General features: G+C 35.3%; 2 protein-coding genes across 4 annotated transcripts in view; both read right to left on the bottom strand.

Annotated features, from left to right (window-relative positions):
• Positions 1–1751, bottom strand: part of LOC121739513 (breast cancer anti-estrogen resistance protein 1) — a 120980-nt gene extending 119229 nt beyond the window's left edge. Inside the window, exon 1 of the mRNA XM_042132012.1 lies at positions 1614–1751. Coding sequence (XP_041987946.1) covers positions 1614–1667 — 54 coding nt within the window. The 5' untranslated portion in view covers positions 1668–1751. The remainder of the gene's footprint in view (positions 1–1613) is intronic.
• A 5533-nt stretch (positions 1752–7284) lies between these two features.
• LOC121738866 (nucleolar GTP-binding protein 2) lies at positions 7285–19936 on the bottom strand. 3 transcript variants are annotated; one of them, XM_042131127.1, is made up of 4 exons: positions 17554–19698; positions 16034–16538; positions 15560–15737; positions 14930–15144 (listed from the first exon to the last, which is right to left on the bottom strand). In XM_042131127.1, the coding sequence occupies exons 1-4, from the start codon at positions 19600–19602 to the stop codon at positions 15051–15053; spliced, it is 2826 nt and encodes a 941-aa protein (XP_041987061.1). In that variant the 5' UTR covers positions 19603–19698; the 3' UTR covers positions 14930–15050. The 3 variants fall into 3 exon arrangements, with proteins under 3 accessions (XP_041987058.1, XP_041987061.1, XP_041987060.1); XM_042131124.1 differs by lacking the exons at positions 14930–15144; positions 15560–15737; positions 16034–16538 and adding an exon at positions 7285–7297 and having other exon boundaries at positions 17513–19697; XM_042131126.1 differs by lacking the exons at positions 14930–15144; positions 15560–15737; positions 16034–16538 and adding an exon at positions 19832–19936 and having other exon boundaries at positions 17445–19622.
• Between the last annotated feature and the right edge of the window lie 3995 nt (positions 19937–23931).

Raw genomic sequence — 23931 nt, 5'->3', positions numbered from 1 at the left:
AATTTATAATTATCCTAGTTAATACTTATATTGCGATGAAATAGATTTTTATCGGAGGTGAGTTTGTAAATTAATTACAGCCAAAGTATTACGTTTTATTAAAATGTTTATGGTTTAACTTTAAGGTATTTTAAATATTGTGCTTTATATCACATATATTATATATTTTTAACACTTCGTTATTATATTGGAACTAGGTAAACCGGGAGTCACGGAATAATAAATTGGGCTTTATCCTCGCCTTAACGCGACCTAATTACTTAGGTCCACCATCTGCCTAGGAATCAACTTCTCTGATATATGATAGTATACATCCTTTCGTAACCTAACTACTAGTAACTAGGCAGACATTAGGCAGAAGGACTAAGGATTCTGCGTGGGCGCACCCGAGGCTGCGAAATTCATATCAGGTAGTTCGCCCACTTTTCCTTTCCGTCGCGTTCACCGTTCCAGATTACGTCACGCCAGCCGCTTGGTACAGCACCTTCACTCGCCCGGTGGGTGGACAAGTCACTTGCACGAATCTGAATGAACTGGGAGTATCATTAACCTGCTGCCCAGATAAATCTAGGACCTAATAGGCAGGGCCGGGTTTATATTTTTTATGAGTGTGGGCCACTTTAATTTTGCCGCTCCTAAGTACCAACTCTGCCGCCATCCTAGGACGCCATAGGAGGCCGCCGCCCATAGACCATGGCCCATACTTCCTATACATAAATCCAGAGCTGGACCTAGGTAGCTGGTCTTTGCTGTCTCTAGAACAGAGCATCTTGTAGGGATTTCAAAAACACAAAATTAGTAGATTTTTAATTGTTCAACAAGTTGTAAGACAGGACTTACATAATGACAGGCAGTTCTAGATACAAGAATTAAAGTAATGAATACCAAATTAAAAAAAACAAAGTCAAAATAACATTCTTAATAGGTACTTAGGGCCTGTTTCGCCACTTCCTGATAAGTGACGAATACCCTATCCACCAATTTACTTGACAGATCAAGTATGGAGAATCTGTCAAAAAAGTTGTGAATAGCTTATTCGGGACTTTATCAGAAAGTGGTGAAACAGGCCCTTACTCTTTAAATGTATGAAAGTAATTATTGATTAGCAATATCCCAGAAATTGTTTATTAAATTATAAGCGCTTCTCATTTGGGTATAACTGTCTATTTAATAACAGGTTGTCAAGGCTCTAAAATCTAATTTCTAATAAATAGATTAACAGCCGATAAATCTAAAAAACCGGCATTAGTCGCCTACTCTACATTTTAAAGGTAGAGACGGTAGCCATCAGCCACCCAAAATCACGTGAAAAGATTTGCTTTACACATTATGTTAATAGACCGTACATTACCTTCATGTGCACATTGACCAGTGCAACGTTAAACACGCTAGAAATTACGTAACCAACTAACAACCATGAAAAAGTTTACGGAACAAGAGAGCAACTTTTAAGAAAATATAAACGATAGAGCGTAAACGTACTTAGTTTAATGTAGCCAAAACATTGTAAACGAAACATTATTTAATTATAATTTTGCAACATTATTAACAACCAAATTCAAAACTTTCTGAATTCTGATTATTTCAAAGGTATTAAGAAAAAACTCACCTACCTGTACTCCAGCGATTTTCCCATCAAAAAGGCTCCATCTTCCGTACCCAGCCATTTTAAATCACAGCAATTCACATCAATATAGAAACACTAACGCTCTGCCCACTGCAATATGACACTGCTTACGGCGAATATTATTTAGCGTCTGTTTAGCACAACTGTACAAAACGACCCACAGTTCACTATACTGGCTGAAGTACAGTTAACCACAAAAACATCAATTAGCTACTACTAATTAGGATATATACACACTACACAGCATATATTACGTCTTTACTGTTTATCTGTTAAGTGACTTCCATACTAATATATTATATCCATACTAATATTATAAATGCGAAAGTGTGTCTGTCTGTCTGTTACCTCTTCACGCCCAAACCGCTGAACCGATTTGGCTGAAATTTGGTATGGAGATACTTTGAGTTCCGGGAAAGGACATAGGATACTTTTTATCCCGGAAAAATGTAAGGTTCCCGCGCGATAAACGAATTTTGGCGCAACGGAGTTGCGGGCATCATCTATACTCCACTCGGGCTAACTTGTCGCTAGCGGTCGTTGACTCCCTGTCAAAAACTTGTCATTTTCCATATAAACCGCGATTGACAATGAAGTGTCAGATATTGTCAATCGTGGTTTTATATGGAAAATGACAAGTTTTTGACAGGGAGTCAATGACCGCTAGCGACAAGTTAGCCCGAGTGGAGTATAGTTAGGTATAAATACGAAAGTGTGTTGTCTATTACCTCTTCGCGCCTAAACCGCTGGACCGATTTTGCAAAAATTTGGTATCGAGATATGTACTTTGAGTTCGGGAAAGGAAATAGCATAGGTACTATTTAATATTTACCCGTGAAAAATGTACGGTTCCTGCACGACATTCGGCGCAACGGAATTGTAGATGTAGTTACCAATAAGTCAACATAGTATACAAGTAGACTTACAAGTAATTCGCTGTGTAAACTAAATACTAAATACATATATTCTTATTGGTAAGGGCCAAGGGTGAATTTAATTCTAAAGCGATACTGTAACACTTTCGAAAATCTTTTAACAGATTACTAATAAAAGTCTAGTACAGGCTTAAGCTTGTTAGTTGTTACCTTACAAACTTGGCTAACTATTCATCGAATCGCTGACATAACAAACATGCATGATACAGTTAAGTTAGCTGTTTGTCAGCTATATATTTTCCATTCCTCGTGTAAAATTACAAATTCCCTATTATGCTATGCGTCATTAACATGGAGACATTTTATATTTTATTAGACCATTCATCAATGTATAACATCTTATCCGTGCATCTTATGACACCTTTTAGATATACTTACTTACGTTTTAAAATCTAACTACGACGAAACGGGGGCAATTTTGGCAGAACTACTGATACAATTTAAATGTGTTACTAGATTACGATTAGTAATAAAATAACAGATCTGGGGGCACGGCAGTGCCCCTGCCAAGCTTTTTAGCAAAGGCACGGCCGTACCATACTTTTCTCGAAGCGTTTCGCGGCTATTTCACACCCCCTTTATCTTCGATGTTAACAAAGCTAGGGATTTAGAATTTCGGTCACTAGTTGCAAGTATTAAAACTAGCTTAACCTCCAAATTGCATGAAATTTCGATAAATAGTTTAATAGTTACGGATGGTCAAAGTTACTACATTTTGTCACTCACTGACTGACAGATCATCAAAATTCTAAGGTACTTCTAGCAGACTTAGAACCTTGAAATTTGGTACCCAGATAGGTATTTATTCACAATGAAAGGAAAAATTATGAAACCGGCCAAGTGCGAGTCGGCGTACATGAGGTTCCGTACCGTAAATTTGTATGGGAGCCCCCCTTAAATAATATTTTTATTAAATTTTTATTATTAATTATTAAAGTTAAAGTACAGTTGAGTATTTTCTGAAAATTTCAAAAACCTCAATGTTACCATTATGGATATAGAGGAAAAAAGGGGAAAAAATCGTGTTTGTTGTATGAGGCCTCCTATTAATAATTTATTTTATTTAAATTGGACTATTAGCTTTTATAACGAAACCAGAAATACATAATCTGTGAAAATTGCTACTATCTAGCTATCGTGGTTCTCGAGATCCAGCCTGGTGACATACGGATGGACGACGGACAAACAGCGAAGACTTATTATTAATAGGGTCCCGTTTTCATCATTTGGGCAGGGAAACATAAAAATTGAAAAATAATAGAAAAATATAATACTTTTAAAATACAAGAAAAGATTTTTATGTTTTTAACTTTGCAAGAACAGTATGAGTTTCGACTGCATATTTGTTTTACGTACAAAAGGCTTTTATGTACTTAATTAAATAGTATTAATGATATAAAAATAGTATTAACAACGTTAACAATTAAATAATAATTAAATTCGATTAAAATATAAATGTAATCAGTACACTTCTTACTCGCTCGATATATGGGAGTTTTAAGTTATCAACATGAAATTAGGTGTGCTTCTTTCCTGCGAGGAACGTCGAGACGCTTACAATAGTGCTGTTATGTGTTCAAGGGTAATGCTAAAAATGACCACCTTCAAGTATTAAAGCTTAAGAGTCAATAATTATATATTATGAATAATATGATAATCGACTCAGAACTCAGAAGTATTTACGTTACGTTGTCCACCTTTAGAACTAACGAAGCCTCAAAGGAAAAACATAAAGGAGATAGAGAATGAGTGCTAAGCTAAGTACAGAAAAGTTGTTGTTACGTGACTTGAAAAGAAAAATACCTTAAAAAAAGAAATGAAATCCCACCAAAACATGAAATGTAAAAGGAGCCAAGCAAAATATTGCATAGCCATTCAATACTTCTGTCGTAAAAAGTTTTCAGATCACATTCAAGCCAAGCCTTCAACTTATTTTGTAATTTAAATCAACATTCAGTAATCGTATCAATAGATTTCTTTATTTTATAATTACTAGCTGTTTGACCGAGCTTTGCTCGGTATTCGATAAAACACGAATAAAATGACATTTTCTAAAAATTATTCCTAGCTAGATCGATTTATCGCCCCCGAAACCCCCTATATACTAAATTTCATGAAAATCATTGGAGCTGTTCCGAGATTCCAAATATATATTTATATATATACAAGAATTGCTCGTTTAAAGATATAAGGAAGATAAGATTATAGTGGCTTGGCAATGAGCACTAGAGAAATAATCAGGTACTAATTGGATTTATTGGGTACCATCGGCCACATGCGTCGTTAACTCGTTATAATATACTAAAACACTTTACGCTTGCCATATGTGTAAGTATGAACTCCAAATATTATGCAGTTTTATGTTTGTTTCTTTTGTGCTCATTGCCAGGCCACTATAATAATTATAAAATAAAGAAATCTATTGATACTATTACTGAATGTTGATTTAAATTACAAAATAAGTTGAAGGCTTGGCTTGAATGTGATCTGAAAACTTTTTACGACAGAAGTATTGAATGGCTATGCAATATTTTGCTTGGCTCCTTTTACATTTCATGTTTTGGTGGGATATTTTATGCTTATGCACAGACGGGTCCTGGCTCAGGACTCCTGGGGTGTTTGAAGCACATCCATCAAGGTAATCCTTGTTACTCTGTAAACTTATTTCTATCATTGGGTAACCGGTATAGAACGCTGAACGTGTGACGTGTATAAAGAATATAAGTAGATATAGATCCTAGGACTGCAACTTTTATCCTGGATTTGCGGGCAATATCTATTATCTTGTACCTTTTGTAAATCACGGCCGTATTATGTAAATCCGAAAACTGCCCACCTCTACCCTTAAACTCTACTACTCTTTACTGCATACTATTGTATAACTTCCCATTTTAGTGGTCAGCAAAATGCTCTGGAGTGTACGTTTGTTAGATATTGAAATTGATTGGCCGAGTCATTGGCGTGATTGGGCCGAGCTAAAATGTTCTGCGACACTGCTGGCAACCGTGTCATATCATATCGAAATTATATTGGACCTTGGGAATATTTTGATTGAATGCTATTTACGCCCAACTCCGACAAAGCTAGATAATTCTAAAACGAAAGGACTTAGGTATAAAGAGAATTTACATGGCGTAATTCGCTGTGTAAGTATTTTTGTTAGAAAAAGTGTAGGTATATTATGTTGAGGATTTTGTTTATATCTATATGTCGCAGCCAACTGGTTGAAATAGCCGTTCAATCAAACAGCTAGCCCTTTGACTGAACAACGACATTCATTCACACGTCTAGATTTTTAATTGAATATTTAAGTCGCTCATAACGTTCAACATTACAGTCGATTCAAAAGCAGCCGTTTGATTGAATAAGTTCAGCGCTCACCACTGCGGTGCTAGGTGCGTTTTGTTTACAATATGGCATCAACTAGCCGGTGTCTTGTGGTTGTAATTATGATATTTTTCGTAAATATACGTTACAAGTGTTATTAAAGTGACAGAAATTATAGGGGCACAAACGAGTGAATCAAAATTCAAGCAAATATTCGAGGAGAAAATTATTCTGCTTATTATTTATTATTTGTGTAATAATAACACTAAACTAATGGTCACCTTAGTTAATTTGCCATTTAACCAGTCTGCTAAGCGTCATTGTAGTGTTGAACGTAATTGCCATCAACAAGTCGGCTAAACGAGTTATAGCCGTGTGATTGAATGTAGTTGTTCAGTCAAAGGGCTAGCTGTTCTATTGAACGGCTATTTTAACCAGTCGTCTGCTACATATACATCCACTAGCTGTTGCCCGCGACTTCGTCCGCGTGGACTTTAGTTTATAGCGCGCGATGTCAACAAAATAATTGGTGTCAAAAGTTTTTATAAAAAAAACCCTAGTACCCCTTAAATCAAAACAGCTGTGCAGAGTGCACATAATAATTCATTTTTTAAATTAAACTTTATATGTATTTTATGCCAAATTTTAAAGCTTATTTAGCCCCCCAATTACACAACTTTACCCATTAACTATTTATCATTGACAGGTTTAAGGTTACGTCACTGCATAGATAAAGTACTGAGTTATTTAATAACGTAGAAAAGAAATAACGATCGAAAAAAATCGAAAGTTGTCCTTTCTCAGGCTTTAGACTATCTGTATACAAAATTTCATTACAATCGGTTCGGTAGTTTTGGCGTGAAAGTGAGACAGACAGACAGAGATACTTTCGCATTTATAATATTATATTAGTATAGACTAGTATAGATAAAAAGATAGCACATAGATAGTATTGATGGGCAATTTCAGAAAAACGTGTACGGGGTATAAAATTTCATTTTAATTTTTATGTCAATTTTCTCTTTTTTTCTATAATGTAATATCGGTTATTATACAAAAAACAAAAAAGAACGCGGAATTTAAGGCATTTTCCTGATAATATCAAAAATGACCGTAGAAAAAGTCTCCCAACGGAGGTCACATAATACTACCTTCTTGTTGTTTTACATTGTTTAAAAATTAACCATCTTATTTAGCATTAATACATTTTTGGTACCTATCAAATACTTTTTAAAGGCGCAATTTTGCACGTAAGTTTTGAATACATATATTTGATTTTTTGTAATTTCTATTGATTTCATTGGATTAATGGTCATGTTGTTCACACTAATTAATGTTTATTTATGATTTTTTTATCCATTTTCCCAAACAATATAAAGGGCTATTAGTTCTTGAAAATGTAAAAAACCTAATAGATGACATGGAACTCATATCATCATTTTGCAATACATACTAAAGTTATTTTGTAGTTTATTCTACTGCAAATATCATCAATATTCTCTGAAAATATAATTCTATTAACAAGTTAACAAATTAGAACTGCTGTAAGTACCTAAAAATGGACATATTAGACCTTGTCTGATCTAAAAATCGATTGCTTTAGTTTTTTAGCAGTTAAAAGAAGAAAAAGGAGAGCTGAGAACAGAAAGAAGAAAAAAGAAGAGGCAAGAGAAGCATGGAGACTAAAGACTGAAAATAAATTTGCTAGGAAAAAATATATGAAAAATAAAAATAAAAGGAAAGATAGTTTTAGCATGGAAGAAGAGACAACGTGAATAATATTTTATATGCATGTAGTTACTATGATGAAGTAAATGAAATCTTTTGAAAAACGGCAAATAAAGACATAATAATAGGAAAAATGTTAAATGTAATTTAATGTTCTATGTCAACTATTAGTTCATATTGGTGTCTACTATTAGTGATGTTCGTTTTCTGTGATGTCATCTATTAGTTGTTATGACTAAGGCCCGTATAAATAGTCAGTACTTAAGATGCGACCCGGTCTCAAGACGCGATTCGGCTCTGTGATCGGTCCAAATTTTGACAGCCAACCAATCACAGAGCCTGTGAGACGAGACGCATCTTGAGTACTGACTATTTAAACGGGCCTAAGTTTACAAAAAGACCAATAATTTATTTTTTAATTGATTTGTCAGTGAATAATCATAATAGTTTTATTTTGTAAGAGTTACTGAAGACATGGAAGAAGTTATCAATCCTTTATTTTAATAAATATAAGTATATTTTACAACATTCAAATGTTCCATGTTTCCTTAAACAGTATATATTAAGTCTATGCCTTAAAGCGTCTGCCATTAGTGCTTTTACCATAATTGATACTTTCAAGTGATACATTTGACTTTTGAGATTTTAAATTATGTATAGAAATCACTTCCAATACTGGATATTTTTAAAAATCAATCATTATCTCATCTTAGTTGGGAAGGGGACAGGTATATTTGATGGTTTTCAATACTTTAAAACCTTCGTAAGTTTTTTATTTAGTAAAGTAACAACAAGACGACAATTATTTATACTTAGGTACTTATATGTATTTAAACATATACTTTTTTCACTTAAATTAATATATTCTGTTAAAAGCATAGACATAATATATACTGTCGTAAAGACCACCTGACAACTCGAAAATGCGTGACCATTTTCGATCTGTCAATGTGTGCGTGTGCTAGTGATGTATATTTTACTATCGATAGTATAGTATTTTGCTATCGATAGTTTAGTCCGTTCGAGTTATTTTACCTGAGTTTCTATAAGAAATAAATAATATGCAACTTTGATAGATTTGTATTTCAAATTAGGTATCATAAATTTTAATTGGCAAAAAAAGGTGACGATTGAAAAGTAGATACACATTTTCTTTTGGAATGATTTTTCAATCGTCGGATATGTTATGACATGAGGTTCTTATAGGGGTAAATAATTTACACTTAACACATTATAAAGTTACTTATTTATTACTCAGGTAAAATCAATCTGGTAAATCAGTCCTTACATTGAAATTAAACGTTGAAAGTAAACAACACACATAGTATATTATATTTTATTCTTAAATTAAATACATATTATAAAATATCATAATATTTTATTACAATTATTTTGAACCGACTTCCAAACAGGAGGAGTCTAGACGTTCGCCTGTGGATATATTTTTATGTATGTTCAACGATTACTCCGCCGTTTATGAACCTATTTTCAAATTTTTCTTTTGCTGTACATTGTATTGTTCCGAGTAGGTATCATGTTCACAAAAGTGGTGGTCTGGTGATGGAAACCATGAGAAATCGAGGTGACTCCTTGATATTCAAATGGGAACATATGGTCCCAGAAAACGTTCAAAATATTTCGATTAATAAATTTAAAAAAGTAGTCAAAGAACGTTTTGTGCCAAAGCCAAAATGATTTCATAATTGATGGCACATCTTGGGAGTAGAATGCTGAATGACTGCTTGCAAGGCTACTTCTACATGACTTACAATTATTATGTATCTATCTATGTTTACATTGTTTAATTTTTAGTTACAGCATTGTAAATTTTGTTTTAAAAGATTTTTTTTTTCTCACTTTTTTTGGTAAAAAGTGGGCGTGCGAGTTTCTTACGCCGATTCTTCTCGTCGGCTTAGTTACCGAACCGGTGGTAGGCACCATGTATTCTGAAAATATATTTTATTTTAGATTTGTTCAGAAATAAAGCAATTTTGATTTTGATTTTTTAAAACACCAACTGTAAGTATAGAAAACGTTAAGGACAGCTAAAATGAGTAAAATTATTATTTTTAAACAAAAAATTAAAACCGACTTCCAAGGCAATGACAATAGTAATATTATACTTAAATGAACTAAAAAGTATTAAATAATTCTTATTCTGTACTCAGTATTAATTCTGTTCTCAATCTTCATTATTTTGCAATCGGTACCAGCTAACCTAATCGCCAGTTCTCTGACAGAATAAGAATAACATTAACTTATATACTTAGAACTGGTACCGACTTAAAAATTATGAAGATTGAGTACAGAATAAGGATTATTTAATACTTTTTAGTTCATATAAGTATAATCTTAAATGAACTAAAAAGCATTAATTGCTTATAATTGCTTATTTTTAATAATTGCTTCAGTAACAAGTGCAACAGTATGTCAAACTTACTGGCACAAATAAAGTTGGGATAGCTCCTTTAACCAAAATAGTATTTATTCTAATTTTTCTTTAAAAATTTTCAATGAAAGTTTGCTACATATTGTTGAATTTTTCTTGGGATTCCAACCAACACGCCCAATTAATTTCAGCCATTTTCCTCTTATTAGAGGATCTTGAGGGAATCTGTAAAACAATTGATTATGATATATAAATATAAACCTTCTTCTAGTTTTAAAGTCACTCTATATTATAGTAGTTATATTATATTAGCTATATTATACTATACTATATTATATTAGTTAAAATAAGATAATATGTCCTTTTTAGTCCGGCCGCACATTTTCCGAATTTCTGATCACAAAAATTCGGACGCCCCGCCCCGCTCATACATTTTGACACGTCAGAAATTCTTTTAGTATGATGGGTCTACAACAAAATGTATGAACAGAGTGCGTTCCGCCGGGCGTCCGAATTTTTCTGATCAGAAATTTCAGATAATGTGCGGCCGGGCTTAAGGTGATAAATAAAGGTAAATGATTTTTATCTTAGATTTATGTTATTGTAAAATATCGATAAGCATATCGATAAATTTGATTCGAGCACTAGCGTATATGTAAGAAATTTTGATGAAAAATTTTTCTTCAAAATTTGTGTAATATAAGAACAATAGTACCTTTAGTTACGCAAAATATGAAAGTAAAAGGGAGGATTCACAATATTTTATTTGAAATAGAGAACTAAAGACCAGAATATAGCAAAAATAAACACATCATAGCAATTAGAACATGAAGATTAATTACGGGTGAAATGTATATTTTTCAGGATTATTCCTATGATTTACACTGCAATCACTCACAGCACAAGTTATTATTGTTATATATAATAGTATTTGTTGAAAATAACATACGATTTAAATAATAAATTGCAAATACCGAAAGGGCATAAAAACGATTGACGACTTTTGACGACCTGTCAAATAAAAGTTGTTACAATTTTCATTAGACTGCCTCTCTCTTTTCATCTTGTTATAATTCCATAAAGGATTTTCTTCTCTCTCGCACTCTTTGTTGGTCTTTAAGTATATATTATGTCTATGGTTAAAAGTTATTTATCTCAACAAAATAAATTAACAAAGGCGAAGGACAAGGCACATACACATTTTTTTTTAAATGCCCAGATACTAATATTATCCATACTTACTTACTAATATTATAAATACGAAAGTATGTATAAATGCGAATGCGTCTGTCTGCTACCTCTTCACGCCCAAATCGCTGAACCGATTTTGTTGAAATTTGACAATTGACTAAGTCCCGGGAAATGACACTTTTTATCCCGAAAAAATGTACAGTTCCTGCGCGATATTTTTGGCGCCATCTAATCTTATATCTTTAAACGAGCAATTCTTGTATAAGTATATTAAGTATACATAATTGGAGTCCGAGTCCGCTCCGACGATTTTCATGAAATTTAGTATGTATATAGGGGGTTTCCGGTTTCGGGGGCGATAAATCGATCTAGCTAGGAATCATTTTTAGAAAATGTCATTTTGTTCTTGTTTTATCGAATACCGAGCAAAGCTCGGTCAAACAGCTAGTTGTTTATCAAAATCCATAGCCATGTACAAGATGTCAATTAGATCAATAATAATTAAATGTAAGAGCTGGCGCGCACTACGACTTTTTGTCGCGCGATTATTTTACCGACCGACCAAAATTCAAATAAAATGTCACTTTATGAAATAGGCTATAGGTTTCATTTTGCTCTACGCCACTGAAAAGCAGCGCCGGCATGGGTTGCTAGACAAATGTCGGTAGAAAATGAAAGCTATAGCCTATGTCATAAAGTGTCATTTTATTTGAATTTTTTTCGGTCGCTAAAATAATCGCGCGGCAAAAAGTCGTAGTGCGCGCCAGCTCTAAGTATTGTTATTTTGCAGTAGAGTTATTATTTTAACTTTTACCAAATTTTTCTGTATGAAAATTTTTCATACAGAAAAATTTGGTAAAAACAGGAAGTTTTCTCTGCATCGAAAAGGCTTTAATTTCCAAAATAACCGTACCTACATTACCACGGCTAATGTACGGTTCCAACGGGTTCTTATTACAAAGTCGCGAACAACACCCAGTATCCATTTACAAGTTAACTAAGATGTAAAAGTCTTGTGTTGCGTGAGAGAGAACTATTAGTAGATTTCCTTTTAGTTCAGTACTGCGAAACTGGCGTTGCCACCTAATTGTTTGTCATTTGCACGGAGGCGATAAAACGTTCCTTTCAGAGTTGTCTAGTCTATATTGAAGTTTCATTCGATAATTATTTCGACAGCAAAGTTTGAAGTCGACTACTGTGAAAGCGAAGTTAGAAATTGATAATTTCTAGAGTAAATTCAGATATGTACGGGATCGCAAGCAAACTAGCGCTTTATAATGTTGCGGTACCCACAATTCGCCTAACATTCCTGCATCGCACTATCGAAGTTTTCTGAGCGCGTCGGTATATATGTTACGCTCAAAGACCGAAAACGCTCAGTGAGCGAAAAAATGGCTCACAACGCGTTGTGGTAATAGTGAAACGGTCACGACTGGTGTTGCAGCATTGCATTGAATGGCGTTGTTCAGTCAAAGGGCTAGCTGTTTGATTGAACTGCTATTTAAACCAGTCGGCTGCGACATATATACGACAGCTGAGATATATCACGTGGGCTTCGGCCTGACCGGGCATGCCACCTCGCTCGGTCGGAAGATCTTCCTTTGTGGCGGCCACGCATATTCCCACAATAACATAGGGATACCTTTTCTCAAATCCCATTAATTTCTTATATTTTGTAACTTCGTTTTCGAAATTATCAAATACAGTGTCCGCGCGCGTGTTGACTTAAGAATCCGAATGACAGAAAATTGAAAAAACATCTATGAAATCAGAAATTATAGAATGCGGGCAATAAATTTTTCCCATACTAAAGTAAAAAAAGTTACTCTTTCAGCGCTGCTACTTTAACAGAAGTCTATATAGGGGACCATTTACACTCTAAAAATTATCACTTAGTTTTGATACAACTGTATAGCTGTACCTATAGCTGGCCTGTTAGGGTACTTTTTTCCCAGAAAAATGTACGGTTCTCGCGCGTAAATGAAGTTTCGGGCAGAATTAAATAAAACATACTTATCAAAGTTCGGTGGAGTCTTTCCTTATATTACAGACATGAGGCAGGTCACAAAAAAACACCCTACAGTCTACACCTTAAAAAAAATTGTTTATGGCCATTGGCCACTTTTAGGACTTTAAAAAATCTTAACTAATGATGAACTACTGGAGTACCTGAGACCTGCAGACTGGTAAACGAATACTTAGATATTTGGCTTTTGACCTATCGGCTATCGCTATAATATCTACTTGTCTCTTTTGCTCGCGCACAAAAACTCGTTACTACAGTCATTTTTGCGTGTGATTACGTAGCCATAGGTCAACGGCCGAATTCTACTTGTTTGGTGACCGGGCTCTAGTTAAGTTTGTTCTTGTTTTACAATATTTTATATCACATACCATTATTTCTATTGTTATTTATTGACGATAGATGGCGCTTACCTGGATTACCAGCGCGCTCGTAGTGAACAAAATATTATTCTTGTTTACATTTTAAACATTATTTAACATAAATCGTTTCTTAAATTACTTGTGGGATAGTGATCCTGTGTTTAATCCAAAAATCCAAAATAAGTACAAGAAAAACTTGATTTTGAGGGAGTATTTTTATTTTACTTCACTAAACGATTGCATCCAGTAACAAGGTCGACAAACGATTTGGAAACGATAACAAAGTTAGAAAAGAAATAAAATGTTCTATGAAAAATTATCCATATTAATATTATAAATCCGAATTGATAGAAGCAGCGACATCTAGCGGAATAATTTGGCAAAAATCTTCCCCATTGGCCATAGCCCGCAGGCACCATCTATAGTGCGTCCAAGAAAGTCACGACAGGCGGGAAAATTTTCTAAGCGTAATCACGATTCACGCTTAAAGGGCCCCGAAGACGATCAAACGGTTTGACTCAAAACTTACGTGTTTGATGCAACCGTTTGATGTCGGTTTGAACGGTTTGTCAAACGACACTGCGCAGTTTCATTCAATACGCGCTGTCGAGTACACGTCTTGTGAATTGTGATACAGAAGATGCTCTAGATTCTAGAACGAGGATCGCGATTTTCTTATCTTGTGTTTATAACATTAATGCAGGGCCCCCGCTACCATATGTGCAATGTGTGCAATGCACACGGGTGCCATCCCCTAGAGGCGCCAAATTGCCATTTTTAAGGGCACCAAAACTAAAGTCCCAAAAAATTTGCCTAAAGGGGCGCCAAAATCCTTTTTTTGCACACAGGTGCTAGTAGCCCTTGCGGGGGCCCTGCGTTAATATCCTCCGTCAGAAGAGAAAAAAAAAGAAAAAGACTGGTCCAAAGAATGGTATGGACTATGGACTAACATAATATCGTTTAACCCACGAACGTCTACAGAAAGTGCTAGAAACTACAGCTTCTTTCTCTTTTTCTTCTTCATAATCCAGCACTAAACTAAGCCGGGTTTGTTCAAACCTTCAAACGCGATCAAACGGCGCATCAAACACAACGAAAATATGAAATTTCATCAAACATGCTTCAAACACGTAAATGTTTGACAAACCGTTCAAACAAGCTTTGTAAACGATCAAATCGTTTGATCGTCTTCGGGGCCCTTAAAAGGTGTATTTTTTTCTTTGTATTTTCACAGAGAACGCATACATTTTAAATATTGTCACCTTGCACATTTTTATCTCGAATTAATAAAGTTCTCAGATTATTATCATGACTTTCTTGACAGACTAGTCACATCAACCACTTTGACATTGGCAACTCACTACGGGGCCATTTTTAAAGAAGAAGAATATTTTGTCATGTTTTTAAATGGTTTGTTATTTTCTAACATTGTTATCGATTTTGTTACTATGGCTAAGACTTGTCAGATCTACCGATTGCTGCGTCGACTCATGCGCAGATCTCGTTCTATTTCATACTGGCGGTACTCCGTTCTCTCTAGAAAGTCTCGACGATCGAGGTATCTGAAAGTATATCAAAATTCAAGTGACAAGCAAGGTTTTCCAAAGGACAGGGGCTTTATGCTATTGCATAGCTTTTATCGCGGCGACCGAATCAATAAATTCCGTAAAGAATTTTTTTTATTTGTAACTGATATTATAAGCAATGCGACAGCCTCTAAAAAAAATAAGATGTTGCTTGGAAATACGTTAAATCGCGGAGAAGAGACATAAGACAATTTTAAAACGTATGGCTACTGTGTTGTAAACAAAGAGGATAGTCCTAAATCAAACTATAGAAAATCAGAGCTTTCAGAATCAATTTTCGTAATTTGAAATCAAACAAAAAGACCCAGGATTTTATAGCGTGGTGGGAGTCCAAACTCTGCGCTAAGTTGTATATCTACTTTATTAGATTAGTAGCCAATCAAATTCTTACCCAGCTTTTCCTTTGTTGTGACTCACGATCTCTTCTTCGATGCCTTCATCCTTTTTAAACGTGTTCCAATCCAGTTTAGATTTCTCTAACGTCGATAGTTTGTTCTTTTTGTTGATTTGATTGAGAATACTAGAAATTCCTCCACCTTTTTTAATACTAGGAGCTTGTGTTTGACTCGCTGTAAAATATAAATAGTAGTCAATATTATTAAATCTTTATCAATTCAAATTAAAAAAATTATGTAATAACAGTGATGTTGAGTATGAACATTTGGCATTGTTTCATGTAAAATCTACTCACTTCTGTAATTTTAATTTTGTATTTAAACATTGACTCGTTTTTTTTTATTCTAGGCGCGACTGATAGGTTACATATATTTTGTTTTATGTATGAGAGTTGAGACTTATCGTTAATTACTAAAACTGAATATTTACTATCAAGAAATTATAATTGTGATAAAAAGGATTGGTTTACCTGAAGGGGAACTATCATCAGATTTAATTTTATCTACAACAACATTATTTTCTACGACAATTTTCTCTCCAGCAAAATCGAAAATTCGCCTTTCCCGTTCTTTGTCATCTTCTTTTGGTTTTGTTTTCCCTATATTCGCAGAAGTTTTACTAGCTGTGTCTGTCAGTATTGGCAAATCTTTCATTTCCTTCACAGGTTTTGGCTTAGTGTCGGTTCCTTCTAAAAATTTCGCCCACAGATCATCCTCTCTCTTTTTCTCTTCTTCAGGGTCAACTTTATCTTCAAGTACCTTTTCTTCTTCCTCTTCGACAATTTCTTTTTCGTTATTCCTAGTTTTTACTTTCTTTCTGCCTTTACCTTTTGAATTTGCTTTTCTCTTTTTAGCTTTGTGGTCTTGTTCGTTTTCGTACTGCAATTCAGTTTCTTCAGCAGCCGATTCCTCTTCTGATAGTTGTTCGGGTTCCCCTGGCACATATTCTTCATCACTTTCGCTTCCGGACGACATCTGAAAGGCCAAGAATGTATTTTACTAAATGCATTGTTCCCAAGCTTAATAAAAATCAAGATTTAGTACTAACCAGAAATACGAGAAGACGTGGTGCTTTAATCATGTAATATTTAATAAGTACTTTAATGTCTTAAAATATCCTACTGTTATTGTATACTGTTAATATTAATTAACCTATCAACTCCCAACCTCGAATTCGACCGCGTAAACAATAGATTTCCAAGAATCCGCGATTGAAGGATTAAGTGGTAAACATTATCTTTAATAAAATAATAATTCTTCATTGTACTAATTTAGCCATATCTCATATTAAAACCATAAGTTTTCAGTTTTTACCAAGTTACTTACTATTATTTAGGATTATTTCATAATTTTAAAAACTACATTCTACAGGTTGCACACTTAAGGCGAGGATATACCCCAATTTGTTATTCCGTGACTCCCGGTTTACCTAGTTCCAATATAATAACGAAGTGTTAAAAAATATGAGATATAAAGCACAATATTCAAAATACCTTAAACTATAAACATTTTAATAAAACGTAATACTTTGGCTGTAATTAATTTACAAACTTGCCTCCGAAAAAACTCTATTTCATCTAAATATAAGTATTAACTAGGATAATTGTACATTTTATTTGAATAAATTGTTAGTAAATCTATATTAAAAATTCTTTAACCGAACAATTTTGTTTCTTAATATTTATTTCCAAAGATATTTAAAAAAAACATGAAAAATAGAGAAGATTCGCCCGAGAACCTATAGTTTTATGCTAAGCTAAAATGAATCTTATTTCGATGCGTATACGCTTGGTCTTTGGTTGTGTGCACGGTTATCGTTTTTTATTGAGATTAATCCCCGCCTTAATGAAATAAAAGTATTAATTTAAAATGGTAATTTATTTCAAACAAAAAACATTCACTAAATTTGTATGGAAATTAGGGACATACAAGAACAGAGAATAGTCTACTTTCATACAAATTTTCTTTTGTTTCTATTTCTGTTTTTAACATTAGATACTTCATAGAAGTTGCTTCCTGTTTTAGTACGTTTCTGTGACCTTTCCAGTGCTCTTCTCTGTTTTGCTGTCATTTTTCTTTTGTCTGTTTCTCCATTAGTTTTAGCTCTCTTATTAATTTGGGAGACTTCTTCAACTGTAAATGTGCCACTTGCTGCAGCTAGTCGTTTCCTTTTCATTTCTTTAACTTCCTCTGGTTTATGTGTCAAATAATCCTCAACATCACTATTTACCTCCTCATTGTCACTGTAAAAAGCACTTATATCTGAATCACTGTCATCTTTGTCAGCTTTTGTGTCATCGCCTTGCTTTTCTTCAGTACCATTCTCACTTTGAGATTTGTTTTCTTCATTCTCTTCATCAATGCCCTTCAATTCATCTGGTATTTCCACACTTTCAAGGGGTTTGATATCATCTTCATTATCAAATTGTAATCCAACTCTTATCTTGGCAAAATCTTGTGCAATCACTAATTTGTTGACAACAAGACTAGGTTTCTCACTCTTTTCATTTTCCTTTCCTTCCTCTTCAGTTTCAGCAGATGCAGGTTTATCCTCCTTCTTACCTAGTTCTTGTGGTTCCTTTGTACCGTCATTACTATCTGGTTGGGTTTGTTTTGAGAAAGGAACTTCATAACCTTCAGGTGCAACATAAAAAGGTAATTTTCCTCTCTGCCAATCATTAAGAACCATTTTTGCAACTTGATTTATATCTGGTTCACCCTTTTTCAGTAACTTTCCAGTTCTGGCGGCCATTTTTTCCAAAAATTCCATAGCTGTGTTCCAGCCATCAACCTTATAGGTTTTAATTAAATAATCTTTACGGACCCGTTTGATCACTTCCTCTATGTAGTCTTCTGGATTTTGTACTAGTTCAACCCTCACTACACCCTTTAGTACTTTTTCTGTGTCCGTTTCTGCCGATGGATAAACAACACCCGGACAGTCAATTAAATAAATTCTTTTCATAAGAGTGATGTACTGCCACACCTTTGTTTCGCCAGCAATTGGAGCAACCTTGCACACTTTTTTGGATCTCAATGTATTGATTACAGAAGACTTTCCAACATTAGGGTAGCCTATGAAACCCACACTTATTTGCTTCTTATCAATATGTAGTTTTCCAAATTGACGAAGAAGATTAATGAGAGATCCTTTGCCGAATGGATGAGTCAATGAGGCATGGAAAGCAACAGTTGGATACTCTGCACTCAATATAGCGACCCACCTTTGTGTAACCCAATTTGGAACTAAATCGACTTTGTTCAAAATAAATATTAAATGTTTGTGTGGTTTTTCTTTTCTGAGAAATTTTTCTATGTATGGACAGCGTGTACCCATGGGATCACGAGCATCGAGAACTTGCAGTAGCACATCGGAGGAATCAATAACCTTGTACAGCTCATTCCATATCCTCCTGCTCATGCCAGCACCGAATATCCACTCTCGCTGTCCGTCTCTCACACCACCGTCATCCCTGACTCTATCCACATCTTTGGATTCATCATATTTTTCAGAACTGTCTTCAACAGCCTTTGAAAATGTTTGTAAATCACTAAATTTTAAGTTAACTCTTTTCCTCTGTTTTTTAGGTCCAAATGTCTTATCGAATCCTTCCGTATCCAGTAAATGTACTCGGGCATGTTTTGCTTTTTCATTCAACAATGTAATGGGTAAGTTTGTAGGTTTCATAACAACATGATAGGGATTCTTTATAGCTGCACCAAATTCATCTTGAAACTTTTGAAGGGCGTTCTGAGAAATGACACGCGAGTTACCGAACCATTTTTGGTTTGGTTCTACGCGAGCTTGTGTGCCAGAAGGAAGCCAACCTTGGAATGGTGCTGGTGTCAAAATTTTTCCAGTCTTGTCCCTTTTGGCTTTAAAATTACGATACATCTGCAGTCTCTTGATGGTTCCTTTTGTTCTCGGTTTTCCAACACCCTTTAACCCTTCAGTCGGTCTGTCTGGATTCATGGAATGTCCAGATTTGTTGAGCCCCTCCTTGCGGGGAGCACCCGGCGTGGATCGCACTTTACCCATATTTTATATTCACTGTTCCACTGTTAAAAACAATAAAAGTCCGCGACTAATAATTATAACCAAAAAATGACAAAATTAAGGTTATGCACTGAGAGCGGACAACGATGTTTTATTTGACGTGAGTAATGTGAAGTTAGCAGTAAGTACTAGAATGTTGATCAAATCACGCTAAATATGACATGCATTTTACAATACCGTAACTTAAAACAAAAGTTATAATATTACCAACCTTTTAATCTCTTTTTCAAAATGATGGGTAGCTTATTTATATATATTTTTTACTTGAAACAAAGTAGCGGATTCAAACAATGAATCGATTTATGTACCGAGATGTCAAATTAAGATATATCATGACTAACTTCACAAATCACAATAGTTTTTTTTTTTTTCTTGGCAACTTGTCACAATTTTGCGTATGTTGTGCCACAGACATGGAATTAATATGTACCACGTACCGTAGTACATATTAATTCCATGGCCACAGATGAGTAAAGCCGCGTCTCCACTAGGCAACATTTAGCGCGCGACACGTGACGCTCAACATGTACGGCAACGCTGCACAACAGCGCGCGATGTTGCCAGCTGACGCGCAACATGACGCGCGGCTTGTTGTTTGTTTAAAGAGAATTGCATCAATTGTCGTCAAGTGGAGACGCGCGCAACAATGTCCGTAGTGTGGTCTAACGAACAAGTGCTCAAATTAAGCGAACTGTACCAAAACTATGAACGTCTATGGGATACTGCTCACAGATACTATAAAAAAAATTATAACCACTGCCACTAAAATCAACACAAGTTCCTCTGGCGACATGTTGGCGACGACTGACGTAAAGTAGATGCGTAAACAGACAACGTTGTTCATCAAAAGTCCCGCGCTGACTTTCAACATGTTGGGCAACTTGTTGCGCGTGAATTGTTGCTTAGTGGAAACGAGGCTTAAAAAGGTAAGGAACTAGCGGAAGGAATAACAGGAACGGAATTTGGAAAAGTTAATTATTATAGTTTTTAAAATACAACATAAATTTAAAAAACAAAAGAGTAATAATATAATACAACTTTAAAAATTAAATATTAATATTATTTACAGATAAGTATTTACTTAAACAAATATATACATGTTTATTATTATAACTTAGCAATATATTTACAGAAGTAAAAAAAAAAAAAAAAAAAAAAAATATCTTTTTATTCAAAATGGGTATCATGATACACTTTTTGAAAGTCGAACGAAGAAACTACGTTGCCTACCACCGGTTCGGGAACTACCCCGCCGAGAAGAACCGGCGTAAGAAACTCGCACGGGGCCATCTTTTGCAAAAAAAAATGGAAAATTACAATGTTATGGCTTACAGCTATGTAACAAAATTAAAAGAAAAGTAACCTGCATGGAGCCACCCTATTCCCAAGGTGTGCTGTCCTCGAAGAAATCATTGACTTTATAATACGCTTTAGCACACAAACGTTCTTTAACTGCTTTTTTAAATTTGTTTAAAGGTAGATTTTGAACATTTTCTGGGATTTTATTGTATAGGCGTATACATTGGCCTTTAAAGGATTTGCTTATTTTGGCTAGTCTGAACATTGGTATTGCTAACTTGTTCTTATTTCTAGTATTTACGTTAGTTCTTATCTAGTAGGAAATGGGATAGGTATAGAATATGATAAACTGTGATATAAATGGGAATGATCATGGAGGGGACAGGATAAAATTATATGGTTTAAATCACCAATTTCACCACATTCGCATAAATTATCACGTCGTACGCCAATTCTCATGAGATGCGTTGGAATGCACAAATGACCCAGTCTCATTCGAATAATGGATGTTGTTACATTTTTTGAAAGATTAATTCGGGAAAACCAAGGCTTAGTTGGGATCACGGGTTGAATTTTTTGGTAATGAATTGCTTTTGTTTGACTGATCAGTCTCCATGACTCACCCCATGAGTCCACGAGAGAGCACCTGGCAAGAGAAACCAAATCGTGACTGTAATTTTGAAAGGGGAATACATCCCCACTTAAAATAGCATCTTTTGCCAATTTATCAGCTACGTCATTGCCTATAATACTTCCAATCTAGTTACGTTAGTAACATAGAATATCATTGCTATAATACCACAATGGCTAGGTATCCATACAAATGTTATAGAGTAACCTTTAGATTTACATTTATATAGAAGATTTCGAATCTGAATGATGATAGGAAAACAATTTTTTAATTTGAAAGGAAGTTTATTTAGAGTTTGTAAAGCGCTTAGGGAATCTGAAAATATTAGTGCCCTCTCAAGCCTACCGAGTAGAATGTACTCAATAGCCTTAAAAAGACCATAACACTCTCCGGTAAAAACCCAGGATTCAGGAGGAAATTTAACTTTTTGCACAATATTATATTGTAAATGGTAGATCCCTACTCCTACATGACTATTAAAACGTAGTGATTATATTCTCTTTGATGACTATCTGCAGCATTCTTTGATGGATCAGTGTATAAATGATGCCATCCCTGCCAATAATCACAATAGTTGTAACAAATGTCAGATATCAGTGACAAGCGCTTTAAGGCTCCTGCACACAGGCGCGTTATTATCGGAGCATTTCTCATAAAATTTGCCACTACTTTTCAAAATTGATCAAAATAGAAAAAGTATGAACTAATTAAATTTGATAGCGATGTTCGGTGTAATATATAATACATTTATAGAAAATGTACAAGTAACCTCTTAATTAGAGGATTTAAACCGTTAAAACATTAAATTACTGAGGGAAACAGAATTTTGGTTCCTATTGTGTTACCTTTTCTTTGAACAATATCTTAAAAAGTTGCATATTTTTCCTTTTGATATAGTTATTTAATAAAAATATAAATAAAATTTGTGTAGGGATGTGACGACCCCACCGCCCGCCTGATGGTAGTTCTGTCTCACAATAATTAGTGTGGGATAGATCTAACATCAAGCGCAGTTAGTCAACCGAAGGATGGCGGTAAAACCATCAACGATAGGGTCAGTGAAGAAATCCATGGTCATCAATGGGCTGCAGCATTGATGGTTTGATTTATTGGCCCCCTGTCAGATTGCCAATCCACGTGCTCCACGTGGCAATTATGAGCAAATGCCTCTTATGAAACGCACCAGAAAAAGATGGCCCCTAGTTCCCGGTAGCGGTACTATTCCTGGCCACGGTAGCGGCCATGGTAACGGCACTGCGAGGGGTGTAAAGAATCTCCGGGCTACGGATCGCTACCACCAACTGGACCTGGCGACGTACAACGGACGAACGCTTAGACTCGAAGACCACCTAGTCGAACTGGAGGTAGAATTGGAAAAAATCCGTTGGCACGTATTAGGGTTGTGCGAGGTCCGAAGACAAGGGGAAGACACTATGACTCTGCCATCGGGTCACCTTTTCTACTTCCGAGAGGGAGATCATACATCCCGGGGTGGCGTGGGATTCCTCGTCAACAAATCTCTCGTTGACAACGTTGTCGAGATCTCGAGTGTGTCGGAGAGGGTAGCGTACCTTGTTTTGAAACTTACCGATAGGTATTCTCTCAAGATAGTACAAGTGTACGCACCAACCTCGACACATTCCGATGACGAAGTGGAGACCATGTACGAAGACATCTCCAAGGTCTTAAATACCACCCTAAGACCCACTTCAATGTTGTCATGGGAGATTTTAACTCCAAAGTAGGAGTACGAGATAGCGGCGAATCTTGCTTGGGACAGCACGGTGTTGGGATTCGAAACCGCAGGGGGCAAATGCTGGTCAACTTTCTCGAAAAAGAGGGGCTCTTCTTGATGAATTCCTTCTTCAAAAAGAAGCCCCAAAGAAAGTGAACATGGCGAAGCCCTGACTCTGTGGTAAGGAACGAGATAGATTTCATCATTACGGATCGGAAGTATGTATTTAGGGATGTCTCTGTGATAAATAGGTTCAATACCGGTAGCGATCACCGACTACTGCGAGGATCCTTGAGTGTATGCTTCAAACTCGAAAGAGCCCATATGCTGAAGTCTACTCTCCGACCCAACTCCCAACAATCCGTCGCTGACACCCAGAAATTTCAGTTACAACTGAGAAATAGGTTCGACGCTCTTAACATCTCGGAAACTACAATGGAAGTTGAGGAGGCTTAAATGCAATTGTGGAGAGCATACGGGTCGAAGGTGAAAGGTTTTGCAGGCCCAAGCATGCGGGCAGGAAATCCAAACTTTCGGATGAGACACTCAAACTTATGAGGGAACGGAGGGAAAACACGGACTCGGGTTCGTCAGATGTAAAACTTCTCTCGAGGCGAATACGGATACTTATACGTAGAGATCTTCG

The sequence above is a fragment of the Aricia agestis genome, chromosome Z (assembly GCF_905147365.1).
Source record: "Aricia agestis chromosome Z, ilAriAges1.1, whole genome shotgun sequence".
Classification (NCBI taxonomy): domain Eukaryota; kingdom Metazoa; phylum Arthropoda; class Insecta; order Lepidoptera; family Lycaenidae; genus Aricia; species Aricia agestis.
Note: the sequence above shows the minus strand (reverse complement) of the source record. Positions and strands in the feature narration are given on the sequence as shown.

Coding starts and splice junctions, on each gene's coding strand:
- LOC121738866 (XM_042131127.1), bottom strand. CDS start 19,602: ATGGGTAAAGTGCGATCCACGCCGGGTGCTCCCCGCAAGGAGGGGCTC. Junction 15,738..16,033: donor TGATGATAGTTCCCCTTCAG/GTAAACCAATCC, acceptor TATATTTTACAG/CGAGTCAAACACAAGCTCCT. Junction 15,145..15,559: donor CACAACAAAGGAAAAGCTGG/GTAAGAATTTGA, acceptor ATATACTTTCAG/ATACCTCGATCGTCGAGACT.